The sequence below is a fragment of the Motacilla alba genome, chromosome 14 (genome assembly GCF_015832195.1).
Source record: "Motacilla alba alba isolate MOTALB_02 chromosome 14, Motacilla_alba_V1.0_pri, whole genome shotgun sequence".
In the NCBI taxonomy this organism is placed as follows: Eukaryota; Metazoa; Chordata; class Aves; order Passeriformes; family Motacillidae; genus Motacilla; species Motacilla alba.
In genome coordinates, this window is record NC_052029.1 from 4,382,565 (window position 1) to 4,398,866 (window position 16,302).

The 16,302-nt window shown below is 38.2% G+C and overlaps 1 protein-coding gene across 43 annotated transcripts in view; it reads left to right on the forward strand.

The window, feature by feature from the left end:
* Positions 1–16,302, forward strand: part of RBFOX1 (RNA binding fox-1 homolog 1) — a 1,167,310-nt gene that overhangs the window by 1,072,592 nt on the left and 78,416 nt on the right. For 40 of the 43 annotated variants that reach the window (XM_038151474.1, XM_038151470.1, XM_038151471.1 and 37 more), the window contains 4 exons: positions 1,039–1,182; positions 3,716–3,769; positions 8,911–9,003; positions 10,726–10,786. In XM_038151474.1, the coding sequence (XP_038007402.1) occupies positions 1,039–1,182; positions 3,716–3,769; positions 8,911–9,003; positions 10,726–10,786 (352 nt within the window). The remainder of the gene's footprint in view (positions 1–1,038; positions 1,183–3,715; positions 3,770–8,910; positions 9,004–10,725; positions 10,787–16,302) is intronic. The other 3 variants (XM_038151507.1, XM_038151462.1, XM_038151478.1) reach the window with 1 other exon arrangement.

Sequence of the window (16,302 nt, forward strand, 5' to 3'; positions counted from 1 at the left end):
TTCTTCCAAACCCTTCTGCCCATGCAAAGGAGTATGACTGGGCTGTTTTAACATACCCATACAGAGCCTTGGCTAATGACTGTGTGCTGTACTAGCAGTAATTAATTGGGGACTGTAGGATATCATTAAAGATATGAGTAATTTCTATAATATCCTGATAGACCAGCACTGGTTAATTTTACTTTTCGGATGAGGGGCATTTATGGTTTTTTCCTCATCTCACTGCAAATTTATGATTTGTTTGTTAAATCATAACACATGGCAATGTCCTTGTGATTTAAACCAGAATTTTAAACCCAGGCAATGGTGTCCCTGTAAGAAGTACCATGACATAACCTCATTTTGGTGAGGAAGAAAATGTGTACAACTTTGTTTCTGGGTCTCACGCTTGTGTCAGGCAACCTTCACCACTGATTAAACTTCTGTTCCCTCTCACAACTCAAGGCCTTTTCCATAATGGCCACCATTTATCTGCACAGAATGACCCTCCAGTGCCCATCAGCACTGCTTATGAAATGGCAAAGAGGATGAGATGTGTTACCTGCCTGCTGTGGAGAATCCCAGTGGCCTCTGAAGGAAAGCACTAATCTGATTTCAAAGTGTCTGGCTTGCTCTGCCAGCAGGCAGCATTTGGACTGCAGACTCCGTTCCTTACCTTGGCAAACACAGAAGGGGTTAAAGGAGTTTCTACAATCTTATAGGGATATGTATTCATTCATTATTTAAGAATAGCTAAGCAAATCTACAAATAATAATTTACTCATTCTCCAGTTTATTCCAAATACATATTGTGACTGGAAATGTATGCTGTTGAGACAGAAATGTATTTAATTTCATGCATTTAACCTTGTTGTATTCCTCACTACTTTGGAGCAGATTTAACTGATTTTAGCTTGGGGGTTTTTTTTGGGGTTTTTTTTTGGTTTTTTTCTGTTTGTTGTTTTTTTTTTTTTTTTTTTTGAGAATTTAAGCTCACCCCCTTGTATTAAAAATGCCAGAAATACTTACAATGTGCTTTATTTTGCTTTACCTTTTTAGCAGACAGATGATGCAGCACAGACTGATGGCCAGCAACAGACACAATCTTCTGAAAACACAGAAAACAAATCACAGCCAAAACGGCTCCACGTCTCAAATATACCATTCAGATTCCGGGATCCAGATCTTAGACAAATGTTTGGTGTAAGTGCTCGTCATTTATTTCTGGGTTTTTTTTTTTTTGTTTTTACATTTGCATTGCAATAGGTATTTTGTATTATAGGCAGCTGTGAGGGCTGTATCTCTCATTGAGGCTGTTTAACCATTTTCAGGAAAGATTCCCCTTTAATCTGTGTATAATCAAACATCTGATTGCCAGTCACAACTGGGAAAGGAAATGACACTGATTCTGCTGGACGTGATGCACTTGGGTGCTTTGTACTACATTCACAAAAAGCTGTCTGTGGTGGTTTAAATGCAGACATATTGCTGCTGTACACATCTAGATTTATCTGCCTGCTTTTATTGATTTTGGAGAGTGTGATGTTAAACAGCCAGTGCCTGACCTCCTGAGTAAGGGACTCAAAAGGGAGGCACGAGCTGAATTTCAGCACAAAGTTGAGACACAGGAATCCTCGCCCATCTCCACAGGTTTTGTAGGTCTGCAAAAACCTTTGAAGGTTTTTGTTAGTATTTTTCTGTAAATCTCTCAGTTTGTGCTTTCCCCCAGGCCACAGCTGCCTTCAAGCACATCCCCTGTGTTTCACACAGGCCCTGGACACGCCAGCAGCAATAGGATTATAAACAAGAGAGCTTATGCTGGCTTTCTACTCCCTGATCCAAGAACTCAGGTTTAGTTTGAAATGCCACTAAACCTAATCTAGAAAAAGTACTTGATCATCCATCGGAACCCAAGTCAGGAGTGAAGTATTTCTGTTACTCTCACTGTCTTTATTCTGCCTCACTAAACCCAATTCTCTCCTGCATTACAGCTGGTTATTCACTGCAGCACCAAGTGCCTCATGGCTCTGCACTTTTTCCCTCTTTCATGTTCAGATTTTTAAGTTGTTCTAATGTGTTTGTATGTGAGTCAGAGGATGGTGTTTCTCAGTATTTTTTCCTCTGAAGGAAACAGTCCCTGGAAAAAGAATCCTGTTGTAGTACTGGGAAATGAGTGACTGTTCTGCTAGATCTGACTTGGTACAAGTCGCCTCCCCTGAACACAGCTTACAGCTCATCTGCAGAATAGCAGAAGGCATAATAATTAACCCTCCAGAGAAAAATATGCTAATTTATTTAAACTAAACAAACCACTTAAAATAGGTTTTATTTGAAAAAACATTAAATGAAAGGATTTTTTGTAGGTATTGTACTAATTTATAAATGAATAAACACACTTCCTTTTAATGTTTCTAAGTCTTAGGTCTCAAAAGACTGGCACTGGAGAATGGCTGGAGTTTCCAGCTGACTTCCAGAATGACTTGGTAACAGAAAACTTTCAGCTTCTGAAATGATAGAAAAATGACATTTTTCTATGTGTAAATTGAAATATTTCATATGGAATATAGCAGGTCTGCATCATGTCCCTATCAAACACAGAGTAAATGATGTTTTTACATGGACGTGAATATATAACAGAGGAGAATTGTTTAAATATCAAGTCTGTGTCTGCATCGAGGCTGAAGTGAAAGTTAAAACATTGATTAAATGGTGAATGTAAGAACATGAAATAAGCCAAAGTATACCAATCAATGGTTGATTTTTTTCATGGTCAAATTGAAACTTTTTAATAAGCTAGAGAAGGAATACTGTCCTTTCTGACTGTAATTGTTATATCTTAAAAGACTGGAGTACTCATTTCTGCAGTTCCTGGGACTCCTGTTGGATTCTTCTCCATTTGCCTCTCTCTGATTTCTGCCTTTTTGTCTAAGATATTACCAATGCCAACACTGATTCATACTGCGTGTTCATGACTTAGGAAATAACAGAAATGACTCCTTGATGCATTGTCACCTCACAAAATGTGTCCTAACAGAAAGTGTTCTACCACTTACGCCCTTCCTAAGCCAGATCCAACAGGGCCTTTTCCTCTGGGACAAGCAGCTGGGTTCAGCTTTTGTGTGTGCAAACAAGGTCTAGGGAATTGAGTGCTGTTGAAGGTCAAAAGGAATAACAGTCACTTCTAACATTATAAGAAAAATACAATTCTGAGCAGAGAAAAAAATCCCCCCAAAGTGAGTATCCATTCTAGTTTTCCAAATTATGCTCCAGTAAGACTAAAATTCTTAGGGAATAATGGTTACCCGTTTCAGCAGGGGTGTAAAGAAATCCTCAGTCCCTGAAGCCAGCAACAAAACTCCAACCTGATTTAATCTTATTCCTGTAATGCAGAAATAACCAAACTCCTTCACCTCTTCTGGAAAATGCTGAAATTTGGGACTTGTACTTCACTGTGCTCACAGTTTAATGCTTTTTCCTCTCTGTCAGGGGTTTCACTGAGCTTCAAGTTCCTCTGTGGTGTGATTGTAACGAGCAGAATGATGCACAAAATTTAGAAATAATATTGATCTAACTCTTTTTAGTGTTGTCTTCCTTTTTGTGTTTAACAATATTTGGTTTTATATAATTCTACATTTGTAAAACTTGGAGCCATTTCCTGAAACAAACCTTTGCATTGTATATGATAGAGGAGTTGAAGTTATCTAATTTTCATGTAACTATTTCTGTTTCTTTGCAGCAATTTGGTAAAATCTTAGATGTTGAAATTATTTTTAATGAGCGAGGCTCAAAGGTAAGCAGTTTAATTCACCTGTGGAATTTTTTGTTTTGTTAAAATATATGAGCAAAAGGAAACAACTGCACTGCTCTGATGAAATAATGTCTGAAATATTATGTTAGTGAAAACATCTTCTGAGCTGTCAGTCAGTTTTCTAAGCAGTATGAAATCATTGGACTCATATCTTTTAAAGGGGGTAATTTTAACTACTCCAAACTGTCATCTGTTATATGGGAATGTTGATTTTTGCTGTCCTTATTCTTCAAGGGTAATTATTTCATTTATTGTATGAGTCCATAGTTAAAGATATTTGTAGGCAGGTTTGTATTAGTGCAGAATTTTTTTTTTCCTTTATTGAAATGGAAGATGACAATGATAGCTAATAACGATTCTCTTTAGTAATTAGCTGAGACAATATGTGATTGTTCCAGATTAAGTGCAGATGTTTTCCTCTTTAGTTAGTCTTAGTACACCAACCCTTTGAAAACAATCTATTTTAGCATTTATGTTATTAAAGGAGTTCTTACTGTATTGCAAACATTTAATATTTTTTTCCAAAATTACTTTGCCTTAAATGCATACTTCAATTTATTCAGTATTTAAGAAATAAAGCAAGATAGAATGGCCAGGACTGCATCAGCTGGTGCAAAACTGTAGCCCAGTGTGTTCACCTGTGACATCAGCTGCATTCTAGGGGTTTATGTCTGTCATATACATATCTTTTTTCCTTTTCTTGCCATGTCAGACACACTAAAAAGTTTATTCACAAATGTTTCAATCTTCCTGTAACTCATATATCATTTATTATTAGCAATGGAATATTATGCCTGTTCTAGACATGCTGTAACCTGTCATATTTTAAGAATCACAGACATCAAAAATCTATCTTAAATCAGATATATTTTAATTCTGTTAATATTTATTTTCTGAAATTAAAGCCTTCTCTTTTTTTTTTTTTAACCTAAATGGAACAGCTGAAATCTCCTGGTTTATTATTCAGGCATTAATTAGTTCCCCTTGCCTGCCAGCCCAAACTCAGTTGGAACATTCATCACTTTTTCAGTAAACAACTAAAATGAATGGAATTTGGTGGCTTAGAATCTCCTACTCTGGCCAAAATTGATTATTGTTAAATTATGGTTGTTAACAATGTTTGCAGAAGACATGGATTGTCCAGACCTGCTGCTGCTGCATGATCCCATTTATTTCCAGAGCCATCCCCCACTGACCACCTTTGGTGCTTGTGCTGACAGGGTGGAGCTGAGCTCCCTTGGAGGAGTTTAAACTTTTGTTTAGCCACTAAATCTTCCCCAGGCGTGCATTTTAACCACCTCTGGTTGCATAAGTGTAAGGTTTTGTTAAAGTTTTGGGGATGGCATAAGGAGGTGTTTCCAAATTGAGCCTTTTTTTTTTTGACGTTGGCTTTGCAGTGTGAAAACATTCCAGTGCCTTGTGCTAAAGGCAAGATCCTGGGAAGGATTTCAGAAGGAAAAGGTTTTCCTGGCTGGGTTTGTAACATCCCTGCCTCAGTTACACACTTGGTCAGGTCAGACTAGTTAAAAATGCTCCTGCACCATCAGGGCTGCAGCCCAGCTGTCTCCAGGGGAGCTGCTGGAGGTGCCTGAGGCAGGGCTGGGTGCATCTCTCAGCTCGGGGCTGCTGCCTCTCACCTTGCTCAGAGGTATTTCAGCTATAGCTACAGAATGTTTTCATTCGCACAAGTACCTTTAGATGCTCTCAATTAAATGGAAAGTTAAGGAAAAAGAAATCTTAGGAATGAGAGGGACATCTTTTTTCTGTTCTTTCTTTTTCTTTTTTTTTTTTTTTTTTTTTTAATCTGATCATTTCGTGTCCATTCTGTAGGAATTAAGATGCACCAGATTAAAGTCCCATTCCTGGCAGTGCTTATCTATGTTTTCATAAAATCCCACTGAAACTGAAAGGACTACTAAGTGGTTTCAGACTGAGTACAGGTAACAAAGTTTGCAGGATCAGAATTCAAATTTGTTTCTAGCTGCAGTTTGGGATAAGAGTTGATAGAATTGTTATTGTTTCTGTTTCTTTCTCTTTCTTTTTATTCTAATAGTTAATGTTTTAAATGATTGTTGCAAAAACAACAGAAGGAATCTCATTCTCATGCCATATTAGCTAAGAAAAATGGAATTGCATATTCAAAAGCATAACATTAGAACACCGCTGTAAAGTATAAGATCATTTTGCAGAAGGGAGTCCTTCCATAAAAGAAAACCTTAAATCAGTGAAAGAGTCATACTACAAATTTGTGCTTGTTTGAATGTGTAATCATAATGAAGAAAGCTTTGCTAAAATATACAGCAGCGCTGATGACTTTTGAATTTTTGACCATTTTCTATCAGTTATAAATCAGTGCTCTAGACAGGTCTATATGTACTTTAGGAAAACTGTTTATGTGTGTATTTATTAATGTGTATCTAGTGTATATTACATTAACACGTATTTCTTCAAATAAGGAGAACTCCAAAGTGCCTCCCAAATTAAATCTGAACCTTCTCACATACCAACTTGGCTATTATTAAATCACTTGACAGATTTTAAAAATAAAAGGCATATATTTGCATTACCAGTTAATAGAATGCAGCTGTTAACTCAGCTGCTAATTAAATTGATGCCAAAGTGTTTGTGTAGGTATTTAAGTGTGTGATGGGTGAATCTGTGTTTTGTTCTTGAGTTTCTCTGTCAGCCAGGTAAAGTTAAAGATTTGCATAAATAGTAGGAGCTTAAGTTAAGTAGTCTTGATTATGAGAATAAGTACAACATAAGAAATTTAAAAATGACAATGAGTATTATTTTCAGAATCTTTGAAGTTCCTGTCTTATCTTGGCTCGTGGCTCCACTTTGTATGTTTTTCTAAATTTTTAGTATAATTAGGTTTTTATCTTTCTCTTTAGCTGTTGGAACAAAACTTAGCTGGTAGTGCTGTGACCTAAGGAGAGTGACAGAAAATTTTGACTAAACTCCCACCAAATGTTTGCAATTCCAAGAAGGGACAATTTCTCAGGCAAGATAACAGGAAAAAGCAAACAAAATTGGGGGAATTTCTGCTATTGAATGGAGTTACTCCGCATAGATCCAGGGATCCAGTGATGTTTTCTGCTGTGAAATTTTCTTCATGGCATCCTAATTTAGGAGGTTTTTTTTGCAGAGCTTTAACAAGATGGGACGTAGCATTTGTAGAAGAAATAAAGTTTAAAGTTGAGGATGGGTTTAGGTATAAGAAAAACCTGTCCAGGGATCTAAACCATGGAGATTAGTGCTGAGGAGGGGGATTTTTACTTTCTGTCACCACTCCTGGTACTTTGGGAAAAAGGAGTTCCATCCTCAGTGCCTTGTGGCAAGTGAGGTCGTGGCCTTGTGCTAAAATTGTGGAGAAAATGCGTGGAATCAGGTGTTGTGGGGATGGTTTCAGCTGGGGCTGCAGCTGCTGACAGAGCACTTGAGAGCTCAGGCTTCGTGCTGGATTTAAACGGGGAGAAAAGAGTAGCTGTGCTTAAGCTGCTTTGGAGAGCATGAAACAAAGACTCTGCTGTACATAAATGTCACTTTTTGCATTATACGTGGGAATAAATAGCTCAGTTCTTTGAGTAGGTGAAATAACCCAAATAACCCAGGGAATTATCCTGAGAGTTACTTCACTTTTTGTTGGTGGTTGATTGACTAATTAGTTCTGCAGTCCATACCCATTCATTTCTCATTGCTTGGTGCCAGTTTTGCCTTAGTTTGATATTTTGTTTCCCCTTTGTGTAAATGACTGTAGAAATGCCTTCCTTTTCTTTTTATTATTATTTTCCTCCCTTTTAATTTTTTTTTTTTTAAACCAATCACTTTCTGTAGTAGGTAGCACTGCAGAGAGTGTTCCTAGAGGGTGAACACTGGCAAAACTCAGGAAAGGCAGATGAGTGGCTGGCTGCTCAGGAGCACAACAGAGCTCAGGCTAAAACAGAAATAAAAAAACCCCGGTTTTAGTAGCACTTAAACTATGTAAGCACTGCCTCTGTGCAGAGCACCACGTGCAACTTGCAAATGATTCTGAGTATGAAAGCTCAGGGATGTAGAGGAGAGTTCGTTTGGATAATTTTGGGAGGCATGCAAAGGCATTGTAGTGCTAATGCAAGAATTACTTCAAAGGGTTGGTGTATGTTTCTAAACTGTTCTTCACTGTCAGAGTTTTCCAAAATATTTGCCATTTTAAACAGTGTTTAATTTACCTCAGGGCATAAAAGGCATTTTAGTAGGATTTGAAATGTTTGTTTTAGCCTAGTATTATAAAGGAGGGGATTTGTCATAAGCAGAATCTCAGATTTGTCCCACTAACACGGGATTCTGGAGTTTTACCAGTTGCATGTTCTATATGTGGAAAATAATATGCAGAACAAGTAAATGAAGCAGTTAAACTTATTTAAAACGTTTGCATTTTTCTTATTTTATCAGAGTTTCTTTTTCTATTCACATCATGTGATTTTCTTTGATCTGTTAATACAAGAAAGTTTATACTTTGTTCTGAAAGTACTTTTGTTTTGTTGGTGGTTTTCTTTTTTATTTTTTCTTTTTTCCTTTTATAAAAAAATAAGTAAAGGCTGTATAGTTTGACAAAAGTTTAAGTTACCCTAGTGTTGCATGGGAACAGTGTTTCTTATGATCACAACAGCATGACTAAGTAGGCAATGTTTAGAGTATATTGACATTCAGTGTTGAATTTTGTGCACATGTTTTTTATTTCGTTGAGATATCTGCATGTCATTAAAATGTGGTTCATTTTCTTTTCTCATTAGTTCATTTTTTTCTATGTGAAAACACTGTAATTTATTTTAATTTCATTTTCTTACTGTTAGATTTATTTTCCTCTGTAGTGACATGTAGAAAGGTATTTTTGGTATCATTCTTTGACTTTCTCAGAGGGTATTATCTAACTGATGACAGGAAAAAAAATTTGTTCACATTTGTTGCTTATTTATTGCACATCTCAATACAACTATAATTTTTCTAATTTGCATGTTACAGAAATGAAGCGAGGACAAGAAAATATTAAATTAAAGAGAGAGAACATAAGCAAACAAGTGGTCATTGACTGAAATAATAATGTGCATGTTGTTTTCCCCCCTTCTCCCTCCTGCATGCAGGGATTTGGTTTCGTAACTTTCGAAAATAGTGCTGATGCGGACAGGGCGAGGGAGAAATTACACGGCACCGTGGTAGAGGGCCGTAAAATCGAGGTGCATGTTCAAAATATTTTCCTTTTCATCTTTTTTATAAATGTCTGCTTCACTCTCATTTGTTGTTTCAGATGCATCATTGGTGTCTTCTGTGTGCTCCCCTTTCCCCTTCCCATTGTTTATATATATATTTATATATAAAGAGAGAGAATCTGGCCTTACTTGGGTTTTTTATTATTATTTCTTTTGTAATTATTATTATTATTATTATCATTATTGCTGAAAGGTGGATGACAGATTTGAAAACAAAAAAACAGAAAGCTTTAATATTTTGAAGTTATTATTTTGGATGTTTTGTTAATCAATGGGTGCAGTAGATTCCAAAAAAACAGCCAACAAAAAAAAAAAAAATAGAAAAATTGAGAACAACAACAACAAAAAAAAAGTGTGACAGACAAAACAAAAACAAACAAAAGGTTGTTTTTTTCTTTTTTTTTTTTGTTTTCCTTTTTTTTCCTTTTTTTTGGTTTTTTTTTTCTTTTTGTTGCTGCAGGGTTGATGTGGGATCCACAGTGGCTTTCAAAAAATTCAGATTGGGAAAGAAGCATCCAAAAGATGCACAAGAAAGAAAGCCAGAATAGAGACCGAGCAGTTGTCACGTTTAATTTTCAGGAAGCTGGGTGGCGTGAGCCGTCCCCATCTCCCAAAACCTCCGCCATGTTTACCACGCCACTGGATCCCCTTCAACACTGCCTCAGTCGTATTTGTTAGAATTTAAAAAAAAGAAAAAAAAAAAAAAAAAGAAAGAATTACCAATTGAAAATGCTGTCGTCTTTTGAGTAAGATGTTGCATATTTTGCCTTTTCATTTTCCCCCTCGACGGTAGCGCTTAGGGCCCTCACCAAACTCTCAGTAACCATGGTAACTGTATACATACCCATGCTGGCGATGGTGCTGAATGGTAAGTGGAGAAGTCCATCTGCCGTTTCACGTATTTAGCGCTGATATACCACGTGGATTTTTTTGACTTGTTGTATTAAGTTTTCTTGATGCTACATTTTTTTCTATATATTGGTACGCCTGTAATTGAGTGTACGTTTTAAGCAAGCCTGGGAGGCACTGATTGGATTGAGGATATGACTTCGTGCACATCTTACTCAGATTGTTAACTCCATATTGTGTTAAATAATGCACCCTCTTTTTATCCTTTTGTTAGCTGTGATTTTAAAGCTTGAATGATTTTGTTAATTCTTGCAATGAAAAAGGCTCTTGTTCCAAGTGTTGAATGCTAGATGTTGCTTTTCCAATGGTACTTCTCTTCTAAAGGGTTATGTTGCACACTGCTAAAATTCGTTTGTCCCTTTTTTGACATTTTCTTTGTTTCCTTGTACCTTGTCTCTTTCCTTTCTACTCCACTGCATGTTCCTTCATATAATCTTTTTATTTTTCTTCTGTTTTGAGTATTTATTGTATCAGTGTTATCATGGAATACAAGCATGCTCTTAAGTCTTAAATTATGCAGTACCTTTTAATTTGCTTTTAATGTCTTTTTATTAAAGTTTAAATGATATGATGTTGCTTTATTGAAATGATTTGTAAGTTAAAACGGTTATGAAAGTAAATGTAATTATAAATAGTATGATTTTGTTATGCACCTGTTGCCTTCTATAAATTAAATTGCATTTTATTTTCACATGACTAATAGCAGTAATAATGCATGCGTTTATTAGTGACACGGGCCCTCCCTGTAACCCTTTCTAATCCCCTGTTCTATGTGCTTAGGTAAATAATGCCACAGCACGTGTAATGACAAATAAAAAGACCGTCAACCCTTACACGAACGGTAAGTGCATGGGCGCCCTGCTCTGGGTGACTGTCCCTGCATGCCACACCCAGTCCTGCCCAACGGGGCACTCGCTGCTCCTGGGCGTCCCACTCTGCATCTCCTGCCTTCCTGGGGCTCAGAGTCCCAGGACACAATGGGTTGGGCAAGAGTGCCTCCTCTGCAGAGCTTGGCTGATTCCCAGCCAGGTGGGCAGAGCACAAATCCCTCTGGCTGGAATCTGAGGGTCTGACCCTGAATCCCTCTGGCTGGAATCCCAGTGTTGAACCCCCAGTCCCCCTGACTGGAATCCCAGTGTTGGATCCCAAATCCCCCTGACTGGAATCCCAATGTTGGACCCTGAATCCCCCTGACTGGAATCTCAGTGTTGAACCCCAAATCCCTCTGACGGGAATCCCAGTGTTGGACCCCAAATCCCCCTGACTGGAATCCCAGTGTCTGACCCCAAATCCCTCTGGCTGGAATCCCAGTGTCTAACTCCAGTGGCTTTTGTGGGGGACATGGACCTGGTGGGAGAGTGATGTTCTCTGTGCAGTGTTAATGTAGTGATGAGTGAACTGATGGGAGGATTCAGCTTGGTTTGGGGGATGGAGGGAGGGAGACCAGCAAGAATGTCTTTCCTGTAGAACCTTTTACTATCAGGACCAGTATCATCTGGTCAAAGGTAATTTTCCATGTTTTCCTTCCATGATTTGTTAGAAGAAGGGAGACTGGTACTGGATGCTGGTCCCAGCTTTTCTTCTTTTCCCATGGAGAAATCAGAATTCCAAGCTATCTAAAAATAAAATTCATTCTAATACTGACTTAAGTTGGTGTAATGTTGTACATTAATGCTAGAAAAAGAATCCACAGTTATTTGAGGCGTTTGGAAAAAATACATTTTTTAAAATGTTTTCTTTGGAATTGTTGGATCATGTGCTTGAGTGTGCCATTACTGGTTCAGAAAATTCAAATTCAAACAGGTTCCTGATTCAGCCATGTCAACCAATAGCACATGAACTGAAGTTTATTGCAATTATGCTTTTAGTTCTGCTAGACTCTGTAGTTGTTGGTATTTGGTTTTCAACTTAATTCAGTTTTTCCCATTCAGTGGAAAGCAGATGAAATGTGCACATAAAGGTTTCCTGAGGTAGATTAGACTCTTTTCCATTTTGAAATATAATGGATCATATTTTCTGTATTTGAGGTCTCGTTAGGGAGGTTTTACTAAAATCCAGGGCACACAGTGGCTTTATTTTTTAATAAAGCTCATCATTTTCTTGTAACACAGTAAAAATAAAGCACAGGGATGGTTTTCATGTGACATGATAATTGATCTAGTTAAAATGATCTGGAGAAGAAGGGGCTGAAATTCCTCATGCTTTTTTAGAAGCTGTTTTCTTCCTCATTTTGTATGTAGATGAGAAGCTTGGCAAATTATGCAGATGGGAAAATCTCCTTGGTTTTTACTGGTTTTAAAGTATCCCAGTGAATCTAGAGAGAGGCACGAGGCTTGACTGGATCACATAAAGAGATTTTGTTGTAATACAGAGCTAAATTAACCACGTTCATATGAGCCTATGAACTCTGCCTGCTATATTGCAATGATAAAAGCAGTTTTTCTGTAAATGATGATGCATATTTTGTATTCATATTATCCTAAGGCTAAGAAACTGTTCGTGAGCAAATAACATCCTTCAGTGCAGAGCCAGCGCTGAAGGAAGGGAATGCTGGCAGTAAGAGATGGGAGATTTTTAGCCATGTGTTTTTAGAGGGGGTTCATATCTATGCCCTGCACTGCAGGATTACTTAGGTCTCACATGCTCATTTATTAATATCCAAGACCAGGATAAGCAAAATCTGCTGTTAAGTGTCTCCCACTTGAAGTGTTTTGTTTGTCATTTTCCATCCTGTTCCATCCTATCTAGGTCTCACCAAAAGTATGAAACACCCTGTTCAGTGAATAAATTAGTAGCATTTATTTATTGTGAACCAGACGTCCAAGGTGCTGCATGCAGAATATTCTTACACGCACCTTTTGCCAGCTATCCAACAAGTAAACCTCTGCTTGCAATTCATAGCTTTTGATTGTTTTCATCTTTTTTACCTTTTTTTAACATCTGAAGTCCCCTAAAGTAAACACACAAGGGCAATCACGTCCCTCTTGCATAATCATCCCAAACAACAAGGAATGAAGTACAGACTTCATTCTGTGTAAGGTGCTTCATTTAGTTCCATCAGTTCTTATACTATCAGTCATCCTGGCATGGTACAAGTCTAGTTCTTTATCATTTTGTCAGGAATTAACCACTGCTAGAGCTGATTATTTATTAAAGATTATTGTTGTCTAAAGTAGAGGGCTCATTTTTTAAATAAACTATAAGGCCAGTTTTTTCCACCAGCACGTTAAAATTTGCAAGACTCTCCTGATGCAGGTAGCCAGAAACATTTTGTTTGCACATGCCTTTTTGTTTGCTTCAGAACCACTTACTTTTTAATGCCTCTCTTTATCTTTCAAAGTGTGTCTTGTGACTGGCATGTTGTTGGCAGGTGTTCAAAAGGTAGTTGGGGCACATGTTGTATTCTATCAAAACGTCAGGAACTGATATTTATTTTAATTTAAAAACAAGATAGACTCTGTTTTGTGTTTCATTCCTGAATACAGGTGGTTGTTTGATAACTGGGCTCGGGTTGTTAATAGGATTGCAGAAGTCAGTAGATTTCAAGGCACAAAAACTTGGTTTTTTAAAAAAAATATATACAGCTTTGTTCAAATAAGTGGTGTGCTTTTGTGTCCTAAATGGTCTTTGAAATAAATATGCTTTCCAGTGACTTTTGACTCCCCAAATGAGCAGTTGCTGGGAGAGCTTTTTTTGTGGGTTTGTTATCAGTCAGGATGATTTTGATGGCTCACCTCGTGCTTTGGAGATACAACTGCTTTCTCTTTGCAAAGAAATTCAGTGTCAGGAGTGCTACATGTTAGCAAAAATATTTGAGGCATTTTTAGATGTTCCAGCCTATCCTGTTCACAGCTGTGCTTTCTTCTGATGCCCGTATTGCCATTCAGGATGCTCATCCAAGGGTTGTAGGGCACAGAGAATTATGGACAGGTACATTCAGAGAACTGCAGCAATAAAGGAGGAACAAGAAGCAGAGATCTGTAAAAGGATAAATATATTTAAAAGTTTATACTGGTGATGCTTTTGATTTGAGCTTTCTGCTTCTCTCAATTTAGATTCAAAATCACATCTAGTGCCTAATAGCACAGTTAAATCCCCTCGCACTCCCTGTCCCCCTCCCTGGGTAGCAAACAGCAGGGAAGGAAATGGAGTCACAGGGTTCTTTCCTACCCAAGCCTTTCTCTGGCCATGGTGGCCTCTCCAATCTATAAAGCAAAAATATCCTCTCTGTGTTGCTGGGCCCCATTTCTACCACATCTTGTTCCCCCAGGATCCTTTCCTTCCCTTCAGCACGCTGGACATATGCCTCTCTGGATGCCTGGGAAGCTAGGTCGGGCAGAGGTTTTTTTCTTTGCTTGGCTGATTTTTAAGTTTCAAGCTTTTCCAGTTTCAACTCAAGAAGGAGATTAATATTGTGACAGTAAGAAAAATGCACAAAATTACACCCACAGCCGAGAATTTGCCTCCTCCAGCTGCTGCAGAAGGGTTACTTGGCAGCTGCTCGCTCAGATACATCAACTCCCATCACACTTGATTAACCCACACAGCTATGGGCCAGCACATTGTTGGCTGACAAGATAAAGTTAAGTTTAATTACTGTTATTTTCACGATGAATGAAGTATTTCCTCCATAGGCTTCAAAAAGTTAGATGAGACAGCCGTCACTGGGAGAGTGGTAAGGAGCTGAAATATGAGACTGCCTTTCAGCTGTGAAGAACAATCTGTGTCTTCCAAGATGATTTTTTTCTTTCTCTCAGACAAATTGTGGCACTGTTAGTGTAACTTAGAAGCTGAGAGATGTCTGTCAGCTGCTTTGACAGCGAAAGCTGACAGATCTAAAGTTCTGTCCAATCTTTCATTTTGGGTGGTGTTGATCAGTGGTCTTCTGAGGAAATACTGAATTTGAAATATTGGATATTCCCTAATATATATAAAAAGTTAGATTTTTAACCAAAGTCTCAAAATTTGAATGATTTTTTATCACACAAAAGTTGCCTAAGAGATATGTTATACTCTGATGTTCCTAAATATAATCCTGTGGAATGTGAAATTGAATAATCAGGTAAAACTCCTGTGGTATTTTCAGGAGGAAAAACCTTTTAGCCCTTCTTGGCTGGGCATTTTCCATCTTCCCTAACTGTTTTTGGCTACGTAGACTGCAGTGAACTGCAGTCACTTCTACAGAAAAGGTGTCATGCAAAGCTGCCTACCCTAAACTTACTGATGAGTTGGCTTTCAAAACCACCACTCCCCTCTCTTACTGAACAGTTAATTACTGGGAAATAATTAGTGTGCATGAGATGGAGGTAGCTTGAAAGGGTGGGAATATTTTGTTTGTTATTGAGATTTTTGCATTGCACTTTTTCAGACTTAGGATGCCTTGATATTTTATGATTTTCCACTGTGCTTTTGCTTGACATGATATAGCCAAGGCAGAAGTAAACCTAGGCTGCATTTAAATTCTTCTAATTGTGGCTTTTGTGATTTTGAAAGGCCTTATTGTCAGTGTCTGGATTGTATTTTGATTCCAGAAGCAGTTTTAAGTTCTATTTTAAGTACCATGGAATTTACAACATGCTTTTGCTCAGGGTTTTTTTTTTTTTTTTTTTTTCTTTATTGCCATTTACAAGAAGCACTTCCCACTCCTCTGATTTGAGTGTGCTTTAGGAAAACCCCTAATTTTCCAGTTCCAGTAGTTCAAAATAATTGTTCACTGAAGGAAAAAGAGAATGTGGCTGGGGGGATGTTCTGTGGAGGTTGCAGTTAGCTGGCAGTGGATCTACCTGTGGCTGAGCAAACAGCAGTAATTGGGCTGCAGCACAGCTGGGAACACTAACGAGTTTGCAGCATTTTCTTTTGCTCCTCTCTTGCCCCTTCCCCTCCAGTCCTTCCAGCCTGGTTATCTTTAACATCCCCATGCTTTGCACACCCCCTGGCTCTGCAGCCAGCCTGGGCATGCCGCATCTGGTGTGAAGTGCAAGCAGTAATTTGGAGTTTGGCCAGAACACAGGTAGAGCAGATCTGTGAGTTCTGTGCTGTGGCTCTGTGGGAGGACAGTGATGATTGAAGAGCAGGGCAGTGGCTGATTTGTACCCCTTGAGACTTGGCATTCCAGTGGACCCCACCTCCTTCAGGTCACAGCAGTCATTGCCATGCTGTGGCTGTGCTTTCCTTTTGCCAGGGTAGAATCAAAATGCTCCAATTCTTTGGTTGCCCCATACCCCTCGCTAGCAAAAGCTTATCAGAAATGTTTGCATCCAGAGAATGAACTGTCCTGGCTCCTCTGGCACATAACCAGAGAGCCAAAACAATGGCTAAGAATCATCTGCCTGCGCTAGAGGCTATGGCGATACCTGA